The 21017-nt window shown below is 34.6% G+C and overlaps 1 protein-coding gene across 2 annotated transcripts in view; it reads right to left on the minus strand.

The window, feature by feature from the left end:
* Fndc3a (fibronectin type III domain containing 3A) overlaps positions 1-21017 on the minus strand; it is a 149916-nt gene that overhangs the window by 118110 nt on the left and 10789 nt on the right. For both annotated transcript variants that reach the window (XM_010636986.1, XM_010636988.2), the window contains exon 2: positions 3279-3416. In XM_010636986.1, the coding sequence (XP_010635288.1) occupies positions 3279-3377 (99 nt within the window). In that variant the 5' untranslated portion in view covers positions 3378-3416. The remainder of the gene's footprint in view (positions 1-3278; positions 3417-21017) is intronic.

Genomic DNA, 21017 nt, shown 5'->3' on the forward strand with positions numbered 1-21017 from the left:
AAAAAAAAAAAAAAAAAGGTGTTATTTAACCTTGTTACAAGTAACATCTTTCTTAATAACTCTTAGTTTCAGATATGAAGTGATTTTGTAGGATTGTTAGGAAAGTTAAATGAATCAATGTATATATAACTCAATTCAGTCTCAAACATGGTAAGGGTGCAAATTATAGCTAATATTTTATTATCTCTACTTATACATCCACAAATACCTCAAAATCAAATGAAGTTCTCTCTTGCTCCCTCAATCCCAAACTTGCTACTTCTGTTCTCTTTATTGTAGAAGACTATTTTCCCCACATATTTGCTATCTCTCCCTAAAGTAAGATTGCCCCTAGTCCATTAATGGCAAGTCTGTAGGTCAATGAAATGTGACTAGAGGTCTACATTTAGTTCACCAAGACATCTGGAACATTCTACATAGAAGTTGCCTGGGTCTCAAATTAAGATTATGCAGGTAAAGCCACACCTAACTGGTGAAGGACAAAGAACAAGAACAAGGTACCTTTCGGTAAACTACTGATTTAAAAAAGCTGTTTGTTTATCTTTATTGATAAGACTTGTCTACTGAATGTTCTTACCATCCATCTAAGAATTCAAAGAAAATGCCCAGGGAAATTCTTATCCTCAGTCTTATTCTATGTTAATCAATTCTACATCCTTAAAAATTGTAAATTGTACATCATTAATATAACCTTAACCCACATTTTCTTTATTGTTATTATAATATTTTGTTTTCCCAGCATTACTCCTTTTAGTCATTTTAATCTGCATGGGAGAGCTGCCTCTCAAAGTATAGCCAATTCTTAGAGATAACAAAGGGTTTGGCCAGGATCATTCCTCTCATTGGTAAACCAGTGCAGATGACAAGAACCTGGAGATAACAAAACGTGGAATGCCTGCTGAGAAAGGTAGCAGTTAGTGAGCAAAGCCAGCCTAAGTGAGCATCCACTAGAGCTGTACTTGGCAGTGCTGAGGGGAAGAGCCCTCAGTTACTCTTCTCATTGCTGAAACTAAATACCCAACACCCAAAGTTAAAGGGGGAAAAGTTTACTTAGCTCACAGCTTGTAGAGTTTTCAGTTCATACTTGGCTTCAAGGTAAGGTGGCATGGCAGAGACGCATCGCAGAGGATAAACAGTTCATAGCAGGCAAAAGAAAGCAAAAGCAATCAAGCAACGAGCCACAACCATAGCTCTTTCTGTCCCTTTTATCTTACCAAGGATACTTGCCCTTAGGGCACACTCTTAATCCCAGCATTGCACTGTGAAACAATCCCAGGATCATGTCCTTGATCCCAGCAGCACAAACCCTAGATTCAGCCACCTGTGAAAAGCCTCAACTATGACTGCATGAGGCTTTGAGGAGATATCTATATACAAGCCATAACATGCCACCCAAGACTTTTGGAGTTCTCATCTTGCCACAACTTGGTTGGGTACTGAAAACAAAGCTCCAGCATTTAATATCTGCACTGCTGGGTTTCTGTATTGCTTTGGTTCCATTCCTTTCTAGCTCCCTGTTCCTCCTTTTTGGAATGTGAATGTTTAGCCTGTGCTAGTACATATCAGCAGTGTTTAATTTTTATAGGGGCTCACAGCTGAGTTGGTCTTAAATTTCAGAGTGTGACCCTCCTAACTCTACTCTCTCCTAACTTTTTTCTGCTTCCTGTCTGCCATGATGTGAGCAGCTTTCCTTTGCCAAACCCTTTTACCATGTCTTCCTGCCTTGAGCTGGCCAACTATGGATCTAAAATGTGAGCCAAAATAAATTTCTCCTCCCTATAAGTTGTGGGTGTTGGATATTTTCTCCTAGCAATAAGTAAAGTGACTTAAGAAATACTGAGAGGGCACTGTAGTGCTATTTCATGCTGGTGTTGCATCCCTCGAAAGATACAACTACAGCAGCTATATCATTGTACAGTACTTAGATTCTTCTATGCAACAGAAACCAGCAATTAGCCTGAGGTAGAAAATGAAATAAAAGATACAGTCTCACTAAAGTAAGTGAATACCTGTCACATCTATAATTTTTGTGGAAAAAAATCTTAATAGACTTAAATTTAACCATGAAAAATAAATTAGTGAAATGAAGTTCCCACTAAAAGTTATCTAAACACATGTAAAAATTAAAGTCAGGACACACATTTTTTTGGTCTTGGTTACACAAAACAGAAAAATTTAGAAGCCAAGACAAATCACTACTGATTGTTATTTCTTCTTAGTACTGGGAATCAAACTCAGTACCTTGCACTTTGTCAGGCAGGCGTGGCTCCACTGAGCTAAATCCTTGACCCCACCTCTGATTTTTAGATAGCAAAGTTTAAAAAGTAGCCCCTTATCTTGCAAGAAAATAATTGTTTATATGTTTATGAAACAAAATATGACTTTTTCTTAAAAGTTTGCAAGGGTGACAATATGAGTAATAGAAGCACTGGGAAACAAAAGCTTGATTTGATCTTGATGAAGGTATTTAGCTTTTCTGAAACCCATTTTGTTTATCTGCAAAAAAGGACAAGTATAACCACCTTATAAGATTTTTAAGAGAATTAAATGAAATTATAAAATTCATAGCACAATACTTGTTATATCATGGGTACTCTAGCAATTCCTTTTCATCTTCTTTATCATTTATTATATGCTTAGTCTTCATTTTCTCACCTATCACATTAAAATACCTACCATATAAGGTAGGTGGGAAAATAAGCACATTGTCTGACATATAACAACCATTATTTCCAGACTACTTACTAAGGCAACAAGTCAGTGCAACACACAACTATATCTATAATTCCTGAGTTGGGGTAACAGAACATAGCAGCTTTTCAGGAATTTTGTATGTGCTTTTGGAAGGTGACAAGGGTCTAGTGAGAAGAGAAGAGAAGATGGGAAGAAAAAGAAGATAAAGTTTTATATTTTATAATGTAGTCACTTAATTGAAGAACCAAGTTATTACTGCATAATAACCTGAAGAAATGATTTATAAAAATCATTAAGGTAAAAGGTTAACCTTAGTTAAAAACATCAAAGGACTAGTATACTGTTTATCTACAAGAAAACAAAAATAATTTTAATGGCAACTAAATATACACACAGTTAACCATTAATTAGTGAGATATTTTAGAAGCATTTTCAAAATAGTCCTATTATTTTATCATCTTACAAAATCAGAACATTTTGAACTACAGTTCAAAACATTAGTATTGTGAAGGTTACATTTTGTGATCTTTGAAAGAAATATATGTGCACTAGACACAAAGAAATAAACATTTCAATTTCCTTACCTGTTGTGTTCCATCTGCACTTACAATAGGCGCAGACAGAAGAGAAATATCACTATTTAAAATCTGAGTTGTATCCAGCAGAGGTGGATGTTCTGCCATTATCAATAAGACATTAATATACCGGATAACCCTCCAACTCTGAAAAACAAAAGTATATAGCCATATATGTACATATTCTTAAAATACATTAAAAGACACTCAAGATTTGTCTCACTCTTTAACAACATATTGCCACAGGGAATTGTACAATACTATTGATTATTATTTTCAGTTAACAGACCTTTCAAGAAAATATATATTACAACCTCTCCAAATGTCAAAGTAGTAAGATACATTAAAGCTAACAAATCAGAAGTTGCTATTTAAATTCCATATCTGTGTCTCCACCCCTTTCATCTCTACATGATGTTTGTTAAATTACCCATCACTACTTAATCTTGACACCAAGATAGAAACTGACGATCAAACAAGACAACTCTACCACTTGTTTTTTCTAAGGGCAAACAAGGTGATTATGAAGGCCAAATTCCCCTCATCACCCTCTTTGCCTCAAGGCAGTAAGCAAGAATTATGATTTTTTTTTGATTCCACAGACAAAGCAAAATGGCCAAAAAGGATTAGGATAAGAGAACCTTCAGGTTTTAAGTGTTAAGCTCTTACATTGCTTGTTCATTGGGTTTTATACTATTCTTTTCTTTTTTCAGTTTATTTTTGTTTTTTTGAAACAGGATATTGCTATGTACTTCTGGCTGGCCTTGAACTTATTATGTAGCCGAGGCTGGCCTCAAATTCTCAGCAAACCTCCCGCCTCAGCCTCCCAAGAGCTGGGATTATATGTGTGCACCACCATTCCCAGCTTGTATTTATTATTTTCTAAGTGATACATATATGTATGTATATGTGTATATATATATATGTATATATACATATACATACATACATACCACACACTTTACAATAAACAAAATCACCTCAGGGACCAAAATACATACATTTAGAAATCTTTAACTGTAGATACAGAATCAAACAAAGAGAAGACATGATGTAGGCATTATTAGTCACACTCTGCACAAAGCCAACCAATAAAACACTACCAAGTCACATTTTAAGATGTGCAAATTAAGCACAATCATGAATTTTATTACATCTATATGGAGAAGTAAAAAATAAACATTTTTGGATGCATTCCATAATTCAGTAGTTAAGGATCAAGATGTTTAACTTTGTAAGAGGTAAAGTCATGTTATTTTAAAATCTTGAATCCTTCAGAAACTCACACACAAGTTGATTTAACTTGAAAAGTTTTCCCTTTAGACATGTAAAAGCTGCTTCAAGACATTGAAATTATTCAATACAGGTTATCTATTTCAATATTTAATATTTAAGGCAATAGTATAGAACATTTTATATTGTTTAATGAAAAACAGGTCACATAAACATAATATGCATATATATATATTTACAAAGTATGTGTAAATTATATGTGATCATTAAGGTATAAGTTTAAATTTAGTTAAAACAAACTCAACGATTAGTATACTACCTAAAGGAAAACAAAAACTTTAATGGCAACTAAGCACACATAGGAGAAATTTGACCATTAATAAGTGAGACACTTTAGAACTAACTTTATTTTTTCTCGAGTTTATTGGTACATTTTAGGTATACAGTACCTTTATATGACAGGTGGTCTTGGTTCTCATTTTTTCCCCTTGTCCCTGCCCTTCCTTCACCCCCTCCTCCCCTCCCCATTTACAAACACTTTATTTCCATTTTTTCATTTTCTCATTTTTTTCCCTTATTACCTTTCCACCTACCCTTCCACTTTCCCTACACCTGTAGCCCTTTTCTTCCCATTTCACAATGTCAGTTATCTCATTAGGATCTTATGTACTATTACAATTAATTCACACCAGAGAAACTATTCGGTATTTACACATGTGTGACTTATTTATTTCACTTAGGAGTATTTCCTCAATATGTATCCATTTTCCTATGAATGAGTCTAATTTCTCATTCTTTATGGCTGAGTAGTATTCCATTTTATAGAAAAACCACATCTTCTTTAACCAATCTCCAAATGATGGGCAAATGGGCTGTTTGCAAGTTTTAGCTATTACAAACTGTGCTGCTACAAACATGGGTGTGCATATATCACTCTGGTATGATTCTTTTAATTCTTTTGGAAAGATACCCAGAAGAGGGATGGCTGGGTCAAATGGAACCTCTAGTCCTATTGATTTCCACAGTGGTTGCACCAGTCTGCACTCCCACCAACAATGAAGAAGGGTTCCTTTCTCCCCACAACCCTGCCAATATTTGTTATTGGTTTATTTCTTGATAGCATCTATTCTTTGTGGGGTGAGGTGGAATCTCAGTGTTGTTTTCATCTGCATCTCTCGAATGACCAGTGATTGGCATAGCAAAAGACTTTATGAACAAATCCTCAGTAGCACGGAAACTAGCAGAAAGAATCAACAACTGGGATCTCACCTTATTAAAAAGCTTCTGCACTGCAAAAGAAACCATCAACATAACTAAGGGACAAACTACAATGTGGGAAAAAAGTTTTAACAGCTGCTCCTCAGACAAAGGACTATTATCTAGAATATATAAAGAACTCAAAACAATAAGCCCCCCAAATATAAAGACCTGATTCAAAAATGGGCATCCGAAATGAACAGACATTTCTCAGACAAAGTATAAAAGCAGCAAGTAAATATATGAAAAAATGTTCCACATCACTGGTCATTAGAACATACATCTCAAATAATTTTATATATACACACAGTATAAATGTTATTATGTGTAAAGCTTCTAAGTACTTTTAATTATGTAAAATAATTTCCTCTGTGGAACAAAGAATTTTAAGATGGGAAAGAATCAATGTGTCATTTTCCCTGTTACATCTCACATAATTCAGTGCAAGAAGAAATATTTCCAAGAAGTCAATCTTGGATTTAAGTCTTTATAAACTTATCTTTGCCCCTCCCCTCTTCTCTTCCCCATCCTCCTCCTCCTCCTCCTCCTTCTTCCTCTCTCTCTGTCTCTCTCTCTCTCTCTTGGTGCTAAGGGTTGAATTTTTTTTAATTAAAAGATGTAGTCACATTGTTGTCCATTTTGCCCTCATATTTTTGGGCTCAAATGACTCTCTCCTGTCTGTCCCAAATAATTGGAACTTCAGTCATTCCCCACTCCATACTGCTAATTTTTCTAAATTAATAAAAAGTATTTAACTTTTAAAAAATAAGTCTATTGAGCTATTTTTATTTTGTTGCTGTATTCTACTTGTATTTTATATAGTGTATTTAACTGAAATTTCAGGCCACCATTTCTACTTAAATTTTAGAATGTTATGTTGAGCATTTATCTAGTTTGCTTTCAAGAGATGGACTGGAAGTTTTAAAAATATAAAGATTTCTTCTTAATCACTAAATTAACTGTAAAATAGTAAATGTTATTAGAGACTGAGTATGGAGCCACATGTAATTTTAAAATTACCATTCTAAACAATTTACACAGCCACATTAATCAACATAGTGTGGTACTGGCATAAAGGAAGACAAACTGATCAATGAAACAGAAAGTTCACAAAAATCTTCACATACAGTATATGGTCAACTGATCTTCAATAAAAGTACCAAAATGACTCAACAAGGAAAAAATGAATTTTTCCAAAAATGGTGTCTTGAAAAGTAGACATCCATATGCAAAAGATAATTGTTTTATATCACACACAAAAATTAACTCAAAATGGTTTAAAGATCTAAAGGCAAAAACTTAATAAACTCCCAGAAGAAAATAGAGTGGAAAAACTTCTTGACACTGGACTTAGCAATGATTTTATGGATTTGACAGTAAAAACACACACAACATAATCAAAAAATAAGACAATTTCTCTGCATCAAAGGATACAACCAAGAGAGTGAAAAGGCAACCTTCAAAATGGAAGAAAACATTTTCAAACTGTTTTAGCTTAGGCTCCAAAATAACACGTTAAGGGGCTTATAAAACAGACATTTATTTTTCATAATTAGGGAGTTTGGGAACTTTAAAATGAAGTTGCTGGCAGATTTGGTTCTCTGTGAGGGTCCTCTTCCTATCTCAAAAGGGAAAAAATAAAAGAAGTGGGTAATGGGTTATAAATAAGTCCAAAACCCAACAAGGTAAAATGCATTAGACCTGAAGGCTTGAGAATAATCATTTTGGTTCAATGCTCTCTGCTTTCCAGATTCACTGGAGCAGCAATCCTGTCTGCCAGACAGTGAGATTGCAGCATCATCCTCAGGACTCCATAGTGTGGCTCATCTCTTCTACTTGGTGAAGCCCTCCCTATCAGCTCTCTGCCAGAGACCTAACTATAAGGCTCTGCTGAGTGGCTTCAGTTTTGTCCTTTAAAACTGAGCTGGAGGCGGTCTCTGACTGCTTGGGCCCATGCACTTTGGGGCTACAGGAATAGCAGTCTTATGATCTTGAAATTGCCTTTGGGGTCCTTCTTTCTTTTCTTGCTCCTTCACTCTGTCTTATTTTCTCTGATTATTTTAGTACCAGCTGGTAGTGTTTCCACTAGTATCATCTCAAGTTGACACCTGGCTTATGTTGAGGTGTATGATTAGTTCCATGGTTCATATCAGTATCTCCTTATCAAATAGATAAACCCTTACTTTTTCTCTTCCAAACATGCTTATTTTTGGCAACATGGACAGACTGAGAATTTTCCAAATCGTTTAAGTTCTGATTCCTTCTTGCTGAACAATTCTTTCTTCAATTCACACCTGTCTTCTTGCATTGTACTATGAGCAATAAGGGGAAACCAAGCTATTCCTTAACATTTTGCTTAGAAATCTCCCTAAATACGCAATTTCATAGCTTAAAAGTTTTACCTTCTACAGAACACAAATATAATTCAGGCAAGTATTTTGCCCCTTTAGAACAAGGATCATCTTTTCCTTGTTGTTCAAGATGTTCTTCATTTCTTTCTGAGACCTCATCAGAATGGCCTTTACTAACATGTTTCTAAAATTTTGTTAAAGATTACTTCTCTGGCTAAGAATATGGAGGCTCTCTCTCCAACTCTCCTCCTTTCTTTGTGAGCCCTCAAAAATTTTTCATGGCAGCTCTTTCTATCATATATCTAAAAACGTTTACAGCCTCTACCTAGTACTCATTTTTAAAGCCACTTCCACATTTTTAGGTATTTGTTACAATAATCCTCCATTTCTTGGTATCAATTACTGTTTCACTCTGGAGTTATGGTAACAAAATACTGTAGTCAAGATGGCCTAAAAAACACACTGTTTCAAGTCAGGCATAGCAGCACACCCCTGTAATCCCAGTATTTGAGAGGCTGAGGCAGGAGGACTGCTGTGAGCTTGAGCCAGGCTGGACTATAATAATGAGTTCAAGGCCAGCCTGAACTACACAGCAAGACCATATCTCAAAAACAAAAACAAAACCCACAACACTATTTCTAACAGTTCTGCAGGCTGAGAAGTCCAAGATCAGAGTATCAGCATGGTCAGATTCTAGGAGACTTTGTTCTGGCTGTCACATGGCTTTATACTCCTTGAACTCTTACATGTACAGTGATTGAACTCTGGTCTCTTCCTTGTCTTATAAAGACACTAATCCCATCAGAGGGGCCTCATCCTCATGATCTCTTCCAAACCAAACTATCTCCCAAAGGCCTTACCTCCAAACACCATCACACTGAGGGTTAAGGCTCAACAGTTTGAGAGGACTGAAGCATTCAGTTCATAAACTATCACTTGGAGAAACATTACTATGTTTTCTCAGTCACTGCCAAAACTCTAAATCTGTTCTAGTTTCCTTGCTCACATACTCTGCCAGTGTTTTTTCTTTAGCATATTCACTCCTATCCACTCAGTCTATCTGAATTTGTTCTATTCTAAAGAGGTTATTGTTATAATGATAATAGCTTAGACTTAGAAACTAAGGTCGCTTACTCTTGACAATCAGCTTGGCTTGTGATCTGAAGCTTCAGCTTTTCTTGTCTAAAAAAATATGCAAGAAAATGTAAAGTAAGGTCATTTTTTGGATTATAGCCATGCATATAATTGAGGGACCTATAGGAAAAATACATAGATTTGAACTGAGAAATCCAATGTGACTTTCTGGTCTTTTGATATCTGATTCAAAGAAACTAAAAATTATAGAACAAGGCCATAGCTGAAACCATAAGACCATGATGTATTATAAAGTTTTAGTACATAATACATGTAGCACTAGATTTAAGGAAGATTTGACCATACACACAAAAAAGGGGTAAAGATGTAAAAATTACAGTAGAAATGCTATCAAGATGGTGGGATTATAGTAACTTTTTTATTTTCAATGGTTTTAACATACATACATACTATGTATATTATTTTTAATATATTTTTATATACATACATACTATGGATGATTATACCACTTTCATCAAAATTTTAATTTAAAAACTAAGTTTTGAAGAGCTATACACCAACAACAGATTCACACTGGCTTATTAAACTATTTCAGTTCCCTTTCCTTTCAGAGAAATTTCAATAAATTCTGCCTGAACTTGGACTTCATCCAAATAATTAATTCATCTCATGAGCTGATATCCTAAAATGTATTTCTGTAATTTAAATGTGTTTTCATTTTTAAATTTTTGATTTTTTATCTTTTAAATTTGACTACATTGGATTTCAAAAAGACATTTAAAAAACACTCATAGAGGAATTTCCTGAGATGAAAGGCACAAGAATCACTCTGTAAAATCATTATATCTCTTCTTACCAGAACCTAAAGCAAAACTTTCAAACTTTATTTAAAATAAAAACAAGGTATTACTTTAATTTTAATTGAGTCTATTGGTACATTTTAGGTATACCTTATGATCACATTCATCACTGTGAATTTGTACCTTGGTAAGATACTATTTTATATCTCCCCAAGACAATTCTTTGAATCATCTTCTTTGAAAGTAACTGCATTCTAGAGAATACTTTTTAAAATGTACTGAGATACATTATTCATTTAAGTAAATGTAATTTACTGTCTCTAAATCTTAATGTGAATTTTTATGAAGACAATTGTGCTCTTCTATATTTGCAAAAGAAATTTATATTCATAGAGAAAGCAAGAGGAGAAAAGGATGTAAGGGGAAAAAGCTATCCTTTTAAATGTCTGACATAGTAAAAAACAAAGACAACTCTTCATCATTCAAAAGACTTATGATTAATCTAATTTGTTTTTACTTTGTCCCCAATGCCCACTTTTTCATTTCCTTGGAAACTGAAAGTACAAAAGGAATACTAGAACAAGATTTGGTATAAGACTAAAACTAAGACCATTATATTTAAAAAAAAAAAAAGAGAGAGACAATCACCAACTAAGAAACAGGCTGCCTTTCACTAGAAGTCAGATATTTGGAAAGTATTTCCATAAAAACATTGTAAAAAGTAGTGGTTAGGTTCTTAGATTATGCTGAAAGATTAAACTTAACCTATATCTTTCTTAAAATATTTTTTTATTGTGGGAAATTTCAAATGTACACTAAAATAAACATTATAGTATAATGAACCACCATATACCTAACACTCAGCTTCATTTCAACTCATGACTACTCTAGTTCCATATATACTACCAGTTACTTCTTATATATCATTTGGAAACAAATTCAGGAAATTGCATAACTTCATTTGCAAATATTTTAGTATGCATCTCTGAAAGACAGGACTTTTTAAAAATACATAACCACAGCAGGGCATGGTGGTACATGTCTGTAATCCCAGCACTTGGCAGGGAGAGGCAGGAGGATTGCTGTGAGTTTGAGGCCAGCCTGGGCTACATATTTCAAGGACAGGCTGAATTTAAGTAATACTGTCTCACAAAAACCTTAAAAATTAAAAAAAAAACCTAAAAATAATCATAAAACTGTTACCATACATAAAAATCAGTAAATCCTTAAATCATCAAATATTCAGTTCAAATTTTGAATTTACTTTCATTAAAATTTGTTTGAATCAGAAGAATAACTGCTACTTTTTACTATATCATTCAAAATCTCTCTTTAATCTATTTGCTTGACTTTTATGGCTTTGATAATAAAATGTTTCAAAAACTAGAAATCTATATCGGTCTTTAAAAGTGACATTAGCTGGGTGTGGTGGTGGTGCATGCCTGTAAACCCAGCACTCAGGAGGCAGAGGCAGGAGAACTGCTGTGAGATTGAGGCCAGCCTGGGCTACACAGTGAGTTAAAAGACCAGCTTAAATTACACAACAAGACCTTATCTCAAAGAAAGCGGGGATAACATTAATTAGATCATATATAACTGATAAACCTTTTCATATTAAACCATCAAGGGCCAATCAGTGAAGGCAATTTACAGAACATTACTGAGATCTCATTTTAATATTCAATTTTATTCAATTCTTTTATTTATTTATTTTGGTACCTGGGATCAGACTCAGGACCTTGCTTTTGTGAGGCAGGTGGCAATACCACTGAGCTAAATATCCAATTTTAATTTGACTAGAAAAACCTCAATAATTTTCTGACAGCAACAATTCACTGAAACAAATTCATATATATTTTTATTCATAATTAAAGATACTAAAAATGCATTACCACCTACCATTAATATTTTGTCTAAAAGCACGCTCTGGAACACTCTTGTAAGAAATTTTAAAAAGAGCTGTGCTACTGTGCTAGGGCTGGGGATTTAGCTCAGCAGTTCGGTGGCCTGCATTGCAAGTGCAAGGACTCGAGTTCAATCCCCGGTACCAAAAAAAAAAGGAACTGTGCAGATTTTATATTATTAAAGACTTCAACACTATGGGAAAGCTGAAACAAATGAACAGTAAACACATTTGCCACCATATAGGCTGTAAAATGACATTTTTATCACATATATTCGTTTATCCATATTTATCACATATATTCTTTTATCGACATATATTTTTAATGCACTTCAAAGTTGTAGGCACCTGTACAGTTCACCCCTAAACACTGCACATTTTAGTACCTAGCATTTAATATTTTTTAAAAAGGTAAACTAAATTGCACAAATCATGTGAGATATTTTTGAAGCAAATTCTACCACTACCAGTATCTAAGTGTCTAAAGTCCTACAATTGTTCTGAGACCATGAATTTAAAATTCAGAATCATTTGCAAGACTTATTAGAATTTAGGTTACTGGCCTCCAAATTCCATATGTGTAGAGAAGGGTCCTATCACTCATTTCATTTTTCTAACAAGTTCCAGGTTAATCTCATAACTAGTCCCAGGGCCATACAGATTGAAGATTAAACTAAGTTTTACATAAAGTATTCATCCATCTATTATGAAGATATCAAGTTAACAATGTAAAGTACAGCTCATTTTTGGAGACCCCATTCTAGATGTGACATTTTGTACCTTCAACTGGAAACATAAAAATAGATGCCTGATGTTTTCCCTAATATGTGGATTATTAATAAAAACATGACATGAATATAAAAGGATGAATATCAGACAAAAGGAAGAGAATAAGGGAGAGGATGGTGTATGAAAAAGGAATGGTCATATATGATCAAAATATAGGTATGTATGACTAACAATAACATGTTTTCAAATGCTTGTTATCCATTTAGCTAATTGGTTAAATATGTATTCTTTTTGCCCATTTTGTTATTAGGTTCTTTTCTTACTATTGAGTTTTGATAATGCTTTTATATGCTGGATATCAGATAAATAATTTGCAAAGCTTATTCTCCAGTCTATGGCTTGCTTTTGTACTCTTGTACTATTGTCTTTTGAAGACCAGAAGTTTAAAATTATGATAAAGTTCAATTTATCAACTCATTTTGTGAATGTTTTCATGGTGTGTCTAAGGAATTTTTGCCTAATCTAAGATTACACAGGTTTTTCTTCAAGAAATTTAATAATTTTAGGATTTACATTCTACTTGTTCTATTATTTTTAAATTAAATTTATAGTACACTTTAGGTATAATGATCACATTTATCATAAGGAATTTGTACCCGTACATGATGTATCTTAGTACTTATTTTTTCCCATTCTCCTTTCTTTCCTTCAACCCCTCAACGTCCCTCATTTGCAATAACTTTGTTTCCACTTTTTCCTTTCTCTTCTTTCCTTTCCTCTGCCTCCTTCCCTAGTTCCCCATCTCCTTTGAGTCTCCTTTCCTCCTATTTCACAATAATCTATTGTACATTTTGGTCCTCATTTACACGTTTAGTTTCTCACGCTCAATTTAATTCATTTAAGAGTACGGTCTCAAGGTACACCCATTTAGCTATAAATGTCTCAAATTTATCTTTACAGCTGAGTAGTACTCCATTTTACTAAAAACCACATTATTTACCCATTCATTGATTGATGGGCATTTGGGCTGTTTCCAACATTTAGCTATTAAAAACTGCCACTACAGGGGCTGGGGATTTAGCTCAGCGGTTTGGTGGCCTGCCTTGCAAGCGCAAGGACCTGAGTTCAATCCCCAGTATCAAAAACAAACAAAAAAACTGCCACTATAAACACGGTTGTGCACATGTTGTGGTATGATGTTTTTCTTTTTGTAAGATACCAAGAAGGGGAAGAGCTGGGTCAAATGGAACCTCTAGCTTTGGTGATTTGATTTCCACTGTGGTTGCACCAGGCTACCCTCCCAACAACAGTGGAGAATGATTTCTTTTTCCCCACAACCCCACCAGCATTTATTATTGTGTAATTTCTTGATGACAGCCATTCTTTCTGGAGATAGAATCACAGCGTTGTTTTCATTTGTATCTTACAAAGGTCCAGTGATATTGAACGTTTTTTCATGTTTATTTGTTGTTTCTATCTCTTCATCTAGAAGTGTCTATTCACTTCAGATGGCCATTTTCAGATTGAGTCTTTAAATTAAGGAGGCCTAAGTTTGGGGGAGTTTTTATTTTAGATAGTAGTCCTTTGTCTAAAGAACAGTTGGTAAAAATTTTTTCCACATTGTGGGTTGTCTTTTCACTGTTGGTGGTTTCTCTTGCTGTGCAAAAGTATTTTAGTAAAACAAGATCCCAGCTGTTGAGTCTTTGTGATAGTTCCTGTACAACTGACATTTGTTCATAAAGTCTTTTCCTATGCCGACATCAAGGGTTTTATCTAGCCTATCTTCCAGTAGATTTAGTGTTTCTGTTTTAGTATTTACATCTTTGATCCATTTCAATATTAATTTAGTGCATGATGAGAGACATAAGTCTAGTTTCAATCTTTGGCAAGTTGAAACCCACTTTTTCCAGCATCATTTATTAAAGAGTCTATTTTCCTCCAGTGAAGGGGTTTGGCTCCTTTGTCAAAGATGATGTGGCTGAGTATGTCTGGAGTTATTTCTGCAACTTCTCATCATCTGTTCCATTGATCCTTAGGTCTGTTTTTAAAATCAATACCATGCTGTTTTTAATCACAAGTGTTTTGTAGTATAGTTTCAAGTTGGAGACTGTGATGCCGCTGCCTTTTATTTGTAGCCCAGAATTGCCTATGGTATTCTAAATCTCTTTTGGTTCCAAATGAATCTTAGGGTTGTTTTATCTAATTCTGTAAGATACACTATTGGAATTTTGATCAGGATTACAATAAATCTTTACAACAGTTTTGGGAGTATGCCATTTTCACTATATTGGTTCTCCCTACCCATGAACAACAGATATCTTTCCACTTTCTGTATCCTCTTCTATCTCCTTTCAGAGTACTAGAGTTTTCAATGTAGAGGTCTTTTACTTCCTTTGTTAGACTGACTTCTAAATATCTCATTTTTTTGAATGCTATTATGAAAGGAGTTGTTCCCCCAATTCCTGTCAGTGTGTCTGTTATGTGTGTATAGGAAGGCTATTGATTTTTGAGTGATGACCTTGTACCCAGCTACTCTATACTGAATTTGGTTATTAAGTCTAGAAGTCCTTTGGTGGTTTTGGGGGTCTTCTACGTAGAAAATCATGTCATCCACAAATAATGACAATCTTATTTATTTCATATCATTATTCCTTTTATTTCTTTCTCTTGTCTAATTGCTGTGGCTAGAATTTCTAGAACTATACTGAATAAGAGTGGTGATAGTGGACATCCTTATCTTGTTCCTGATTTTAGAGTGAAAGCTTTCAGTTTTTAACCATTGAGTTTGATGTTGGCTGATGGTTTTCACATATGGTTTTTATCAGGTTGAGAAAAGACCATCTATTCCAATTTTCTGTAGGGTTTTTATCATCAATAGGTGTTGGTGAATTTTGTCAAATGCTTTTTCTGCATCTATTGAGGAGACCATATGGTTTTTGTCCTTGGCTCTATTAATATAGTGTATTACATTTATTGACTTGCATACATTGAACCATTCCTGCATCCCTGGGACGAATCCTCCTTGATCAGGGTGTATAATCTTCTGCATTCTGTTCGCTAACATATGAGATTTTTGTGTCTACGTTCATTAGGGAGATAGGCCTGTAGTTCTTTTTGGTTGGATCCTTCTCTGGTTTTAGAATCAAAGTAATGCTAGCTTCCAAGACTGAATTTGGGAGTATTGCTTTCCCTTTTAATTTCATTAAAGAGTTTTACAAGTAGAGGCATTAGCTTTTCTCTAAATTCTTATAAAATTCAGTGGCAAAGCCATCTGGGCCTGGGCTTTTCTTTGCTGCTAAGTTTTTAATTATGTTCTTAATTTCACTGATACTGGGTTGTTCACAATTTTTATATCTTCATTTAACATTGATAATTCATATGTATCTAGAAATCTGTCCATTTCTTTTGTGTTTCCCATCTTCCTGGAGTACAGGTACTCAAAGCAGGTACTGATTATCCTCTGGATTTCTACTTTTAATTTTACCCTTTTCATTTTTAATTGTATGGATTTGGGTCTCTCCCCCAACCCCCCATCTTTTATAAGCTTGGCTAAGGGTTTGCCAATTTTGTTTATTCTCTTGAAGAACCAACTCTTCAATTCATTGATTTTTTTTGGTACCATTCTCTTAGTCTCCATTGCACTGACTTCTGCTCTGAGCTTTATAATTTCCACTCTCTTGTAGGAGCTGTGGGTTTGTCTTGCTCTTCTTTTTCTAGAAGCTTGAAGTTCAGCATCAGGTTGTTTATTTGAGCCTGCTCTGTCTTCCTAATATAGGCATTCACTGCTATGAATTTCCCTCTTAGGACTGCTTTCATTGTGTCCAATAAATTCTGGTATGTTTTACAGGCATTATCATTTAATTGTGGAAACTGTCTAATTTCTTCTATGACCCACCCATACACTGGTTGTTCCAGTGGTTGTTATTCAATTTCTATGTGTGTATGAAGTTCCTGTGGTTTCTTTTGCTATTGATCTCCAATTTCATTGTACTGTTGTCTGACAATATACTGGGAATAATTTCAATTCCTTTGCATTTATTTAAGCATGTCCTATGAGCTAGCATGCAGTTTACTTTGGAGAACATCCTGTGGGCAGCTGGAGGAATGTATATTCTGATTTTGTGGGGTGGAACACTCTGTAGACATCTATTAAGTACATTTGTTCAAAAGTTTGGTTCAGTGCTAATATTTCATTGTTGATTTTATATCTAATTGATCTATTTGTTATAGTGGGGTAATGACATCCACCATTAGAATTGTATTAGTGCTTATTTGATTTTTCATATTCATTGATATTTGTCTTATATAGTTGGGTGCACTAGTGTTTTATATATATATATTTATAAAATATATATATATTTTTAATCAATACTAAGAGAGACAAAGAAGGCCACTAGATCCAAGAGGAAGATATATATATATATATATATTGCCATCTCTTCCTCTTGGATTGTTTCATTTATAAGGATCTAGTGGCCTTCTTTGTCTCTCTTAATTATTAATTTAATATCCATTTTATCTGCAAATAGGATAGTTACTCCTGCTTTCTTTTGGGTTCCTGTCAAGTACTGTTTTCCACGCTTTAACTTTCAGTCTATACATGTCATTTTGAATTAAGCGTGTTTCTTGTGTACACGATCTTGTTGGATCTTGTTTAACCCACTCTGTTAGTCTATTTCTTTTGATTAAATTTAGACCATTAATATTGATGGTTATAACTGATATGTATTAACTTATCTTTGCTGTGACCCTTTCCTGTTGCTGGATTCTCCCCTTCGCATTTAATTTTTTGCTTTGCCTAATGGATTCATTTTGCTGGGCTTCATGGAGTTGTAAATCTCATTGTCTTTTCCTAGGACAGTGTTTAAAATTTTCTGGAGTGCTGGTTTGGTATTCATGAAATTTTTCAGGTGTTCTCTGCTATGAAAGTATCTTATTTCTCCATTAATTTTGAAAGATAGTTGGCAGGGTACATCACTATTGGTTGGAGGTTGTTTTCTTTTAGCACTTGAAATACTTCATTCCTGGTTGTCCTTGACTGGAAGGTTTGTGTTGAGAAGTCTGTTGTGATTCTGATGGGACTTCCTTTGTATGTGATTTGTTTCTTTTCTCTAATTGCTTGTAGTATTTTGTTCTTCTGTTGGATTTCTGGAATCTTGACTATTATAGGCCTAGGTGTAGACTTTTTTTTATCACAGCTAGTCAGAGTCCTATATACCTCACTTATCTGTATTTCAAATTCTTTCTCCCTTCTTATGAAGTTTTCTGCCATTACTTCTGTGAACAGTTCATGTTGTTTGCACTCTCTCCTGTTTCTTCATTGACTCTGATCACTCTTAAGCTATTTTTCTTTGCATCATCTAACAGCTGCTCAACTGATTTCTCATGGTCCCTTTAAAAAAAAAAATCTTTCTTTTCCTGGTTACTAATTGCAACCCTGTCTTCTATGTCTGATGTTCTGTCTTTACATTGGCTCATCCTGCTGTGTAAACTTTAAATGGAGTTTTTAATGTCTTGGATATCTCTTTGCATTTGTTTTATGAATTTCATTTGTTTCCTAGGCTAAGCCTTCACTATATTCCTCAGCTTCTCTATGTTTTTATCTGTGTCTTCTCTAGAGTTATTAATCATGTCTTCCCCTGTGGACACAATCTCTGCTATTATCTGAGAAATTATTTCTGATTTTATTTTTTCTACATTTTCTTTCATTACCAGTTCAAGGAATCCGGGAGGTTGAATATAAGATTGTTCTATCTCATTGCCCCTTGGGGTTGCCTTTGGTGATCTGGAAGTCTGGCTTTTAGTCTTGTTTATATGGCTTCTCATTTCAACAGAGTCTGTTGCACCTTTGTTGAGGTGACTCTTTGCTCTTATCTGTATGTCAAATTCTTTTTCCTTGTTGGGAAAGTTTTCTGTCATTACTTCTGTGAATGGTTTATGTCTTTTGTGCTAACTCCTACTTTTTCATTAACTTTGATCAATCTTAAGTATTTTTCTTTGTATCATCTAGCAGCTGCTGGATTGATTTCTCACGGTCTCTCGCTATTTTTAAGAAATCTTCACTAACCAAAATCCTGTCTTCTATATCCGATATTCTGTCAACATACTCTCTCATTCTAATGTGGATACTGTCAATGGAATTTTTAATCTCTTGAGTATCTGCTTGGATGTGTTTCATATATCCACATGAAATCACAAAGGATACTACTGAAACACAGATTAGTAATAACTACTTCAAAAACTTATAATCCAATCAACTGGAAAATCCAGAAAACATGGATTATGAACTCTATATAAATAACCAAAATTGAACCAAGAAGATAGGAAAACCCTCAATAATCCAAGAGCAAGCAATGAAACTGAAGTAATATTAAAAAGGACAAAGCAAAAAAATACCCACCAACTAACTAAGCCCAGGAGCTGATGGATTTACTAAGAAATTCTACAACAACATTAGGCAATATTCCTTGCATTAGTCACTTTTCTCATGTTGCTGAGACAAAATACCTGACATGCAAAGTTAAAGAACAAAAGATTTATTTGGCTTACAGTTTGTAGAGGTTACAGTCCACAATCAGCTGCCTCCAAGTCAAGGTGGCAGAGGAAAAACAGTTCACAGAAGTGAAAGCAGCAAAAATCAAAAGGGACCTTAAAGAGCTTCTCCTTTTTTTTTTTTTCCTTATTCAGACTACTGGGATTAGGGCAGTGCCAAACCAATAATTCGTGATTTAGTAATCACACAGCCTTAATCTAGATTCACCTCAGAAAAAGCTTACAACCACATGAGGCTTTGTGGGGACATCCAGACACAAACCATAACACTCCCTAAAACTTTTTTTAACAAAATTAAAAGGGAAGAGGTACTCCCAAACTAATTCCTGGAACCTAGCATCACTCTGATTCCATAACCAACCAAAGACTCAACTGAAAAAATAAAACAAAACAAGCAAAACAAGAAACAAAAAGTACAGACCAATTTCAACACAGACACCTTCAACACTGACAAATATTATCAACCAGATACTGACAAACAGGACACAACAAAGCATCAAAGAGGACTGGGGGCCAGGGATTTATCTCAGTGGTTCCACCAACTCCCTTGCAAGTGCAAGGTCCCAATTTCAATCCCTGGTACCATCGGGGAAAAAAAAAAAAAAGGTCAGCGATTTAGCTCAGTGGTTTTGCCACCTGCCTCACAAGTGAAAGGTCCAGAGTTCAATCCCCAGTACCAAAAATTAAAAAAAAATAAAAAAGATCATAAATCATGATTAAGTAGGCTTCATTCCAGAGGTGCAAGGATAGGCCCATATACACAAATTATTATATACTGTACCAAATAAGCAGAAGCAAAGACAAGCCAGCAGGAGACACAAACAAGCCTTTGACAAAATCAAATATCTATTCATGATTACAACCTTGAAAGCAACAGGTATAGATGGACCTGATATCAGTCTGATGAAAGCTATTTATGACAGGTCTATTGCTAACATATTAAATAGAGAAAAGCAGAAAGCTTTTCTTCTTATATCAGGAACAAAACAAGGATGTCCACTATCAGCACTCCTGTTCAATATATTTCTGAAAACACTGGCCAGAGCAATCAGAGAAGACAAAGGAAAGGAAAAAAAAAAAAACATATGGGAAAGAAGTCAAGTAACTGTACCATTATTTGCAGAGGACATGAACCTCTACAAGGAAGACTCAAAAAATCCCAGTGAAAGACTCCTACAGTAATGTAGTATAGCAGAATATAAAACCAACACCACAAAATCAGTAGCATTCCAATAATGAACTCACTGAGAAAGAAATTAGGGATACAATACCATTCACAATAGCATCAGGAGGGGCTGGGTGTTTAGCTCAGTGGTTCTACCACATGTTTCATAAGCACAGGTCCCAAGTTTGATCCTTGGTACCAAAAAACAAAAAACTGATTAACATAGCATACACAATGAAATACTACTCTGCCATAAAGAAGAATTTGAGTCATTAGTAGAAACATGAATATAGCTTGAGACCATAATGTTAAATTAAATAAGATACACAGGCTTTATGGCATAGTAGTACTCCACTGTGTATACATGTCACATTTCTTAATCATTCAACTGATAATAGACATATAGGTTGTGTCCAAGATTTAGCTATTATGAATTGTGCTGCTATAAACAAGGGTATACATGTATCACTGTAATATGATGACTTTAACTCCTGGGAAGATACCTAGGAGATTGCTGGGTCCAGTGGAAATTCTAGTTTTAGAGTTTTAAGAATCTCCATACTGGGCCGGGGATTTAGTTCAGCAGTTCGGTGGCCTGCCTTGCAAGTGCAAGGACCCGAGTTCGATCCCCGGTACCAAAAAAAAAAAAAAAAAAAAAAAAAA

This window comes from Fukomys damarensis, unplaced genomic scaffold (assembly GCF_012274545.1).
Source record: "Fukomys damarensis isolate Sample0158 unplaced genomic scaffold, DMR_v1.0_HiC HiC_scaffold_38, whole genome shotgun sequence".
Lineage (NCBI taxonomy): Eukaryota > Metazoa > Chordata > Mammalia > Rodentia > Bathyergidae > Fukomys > Fukomys damarensis.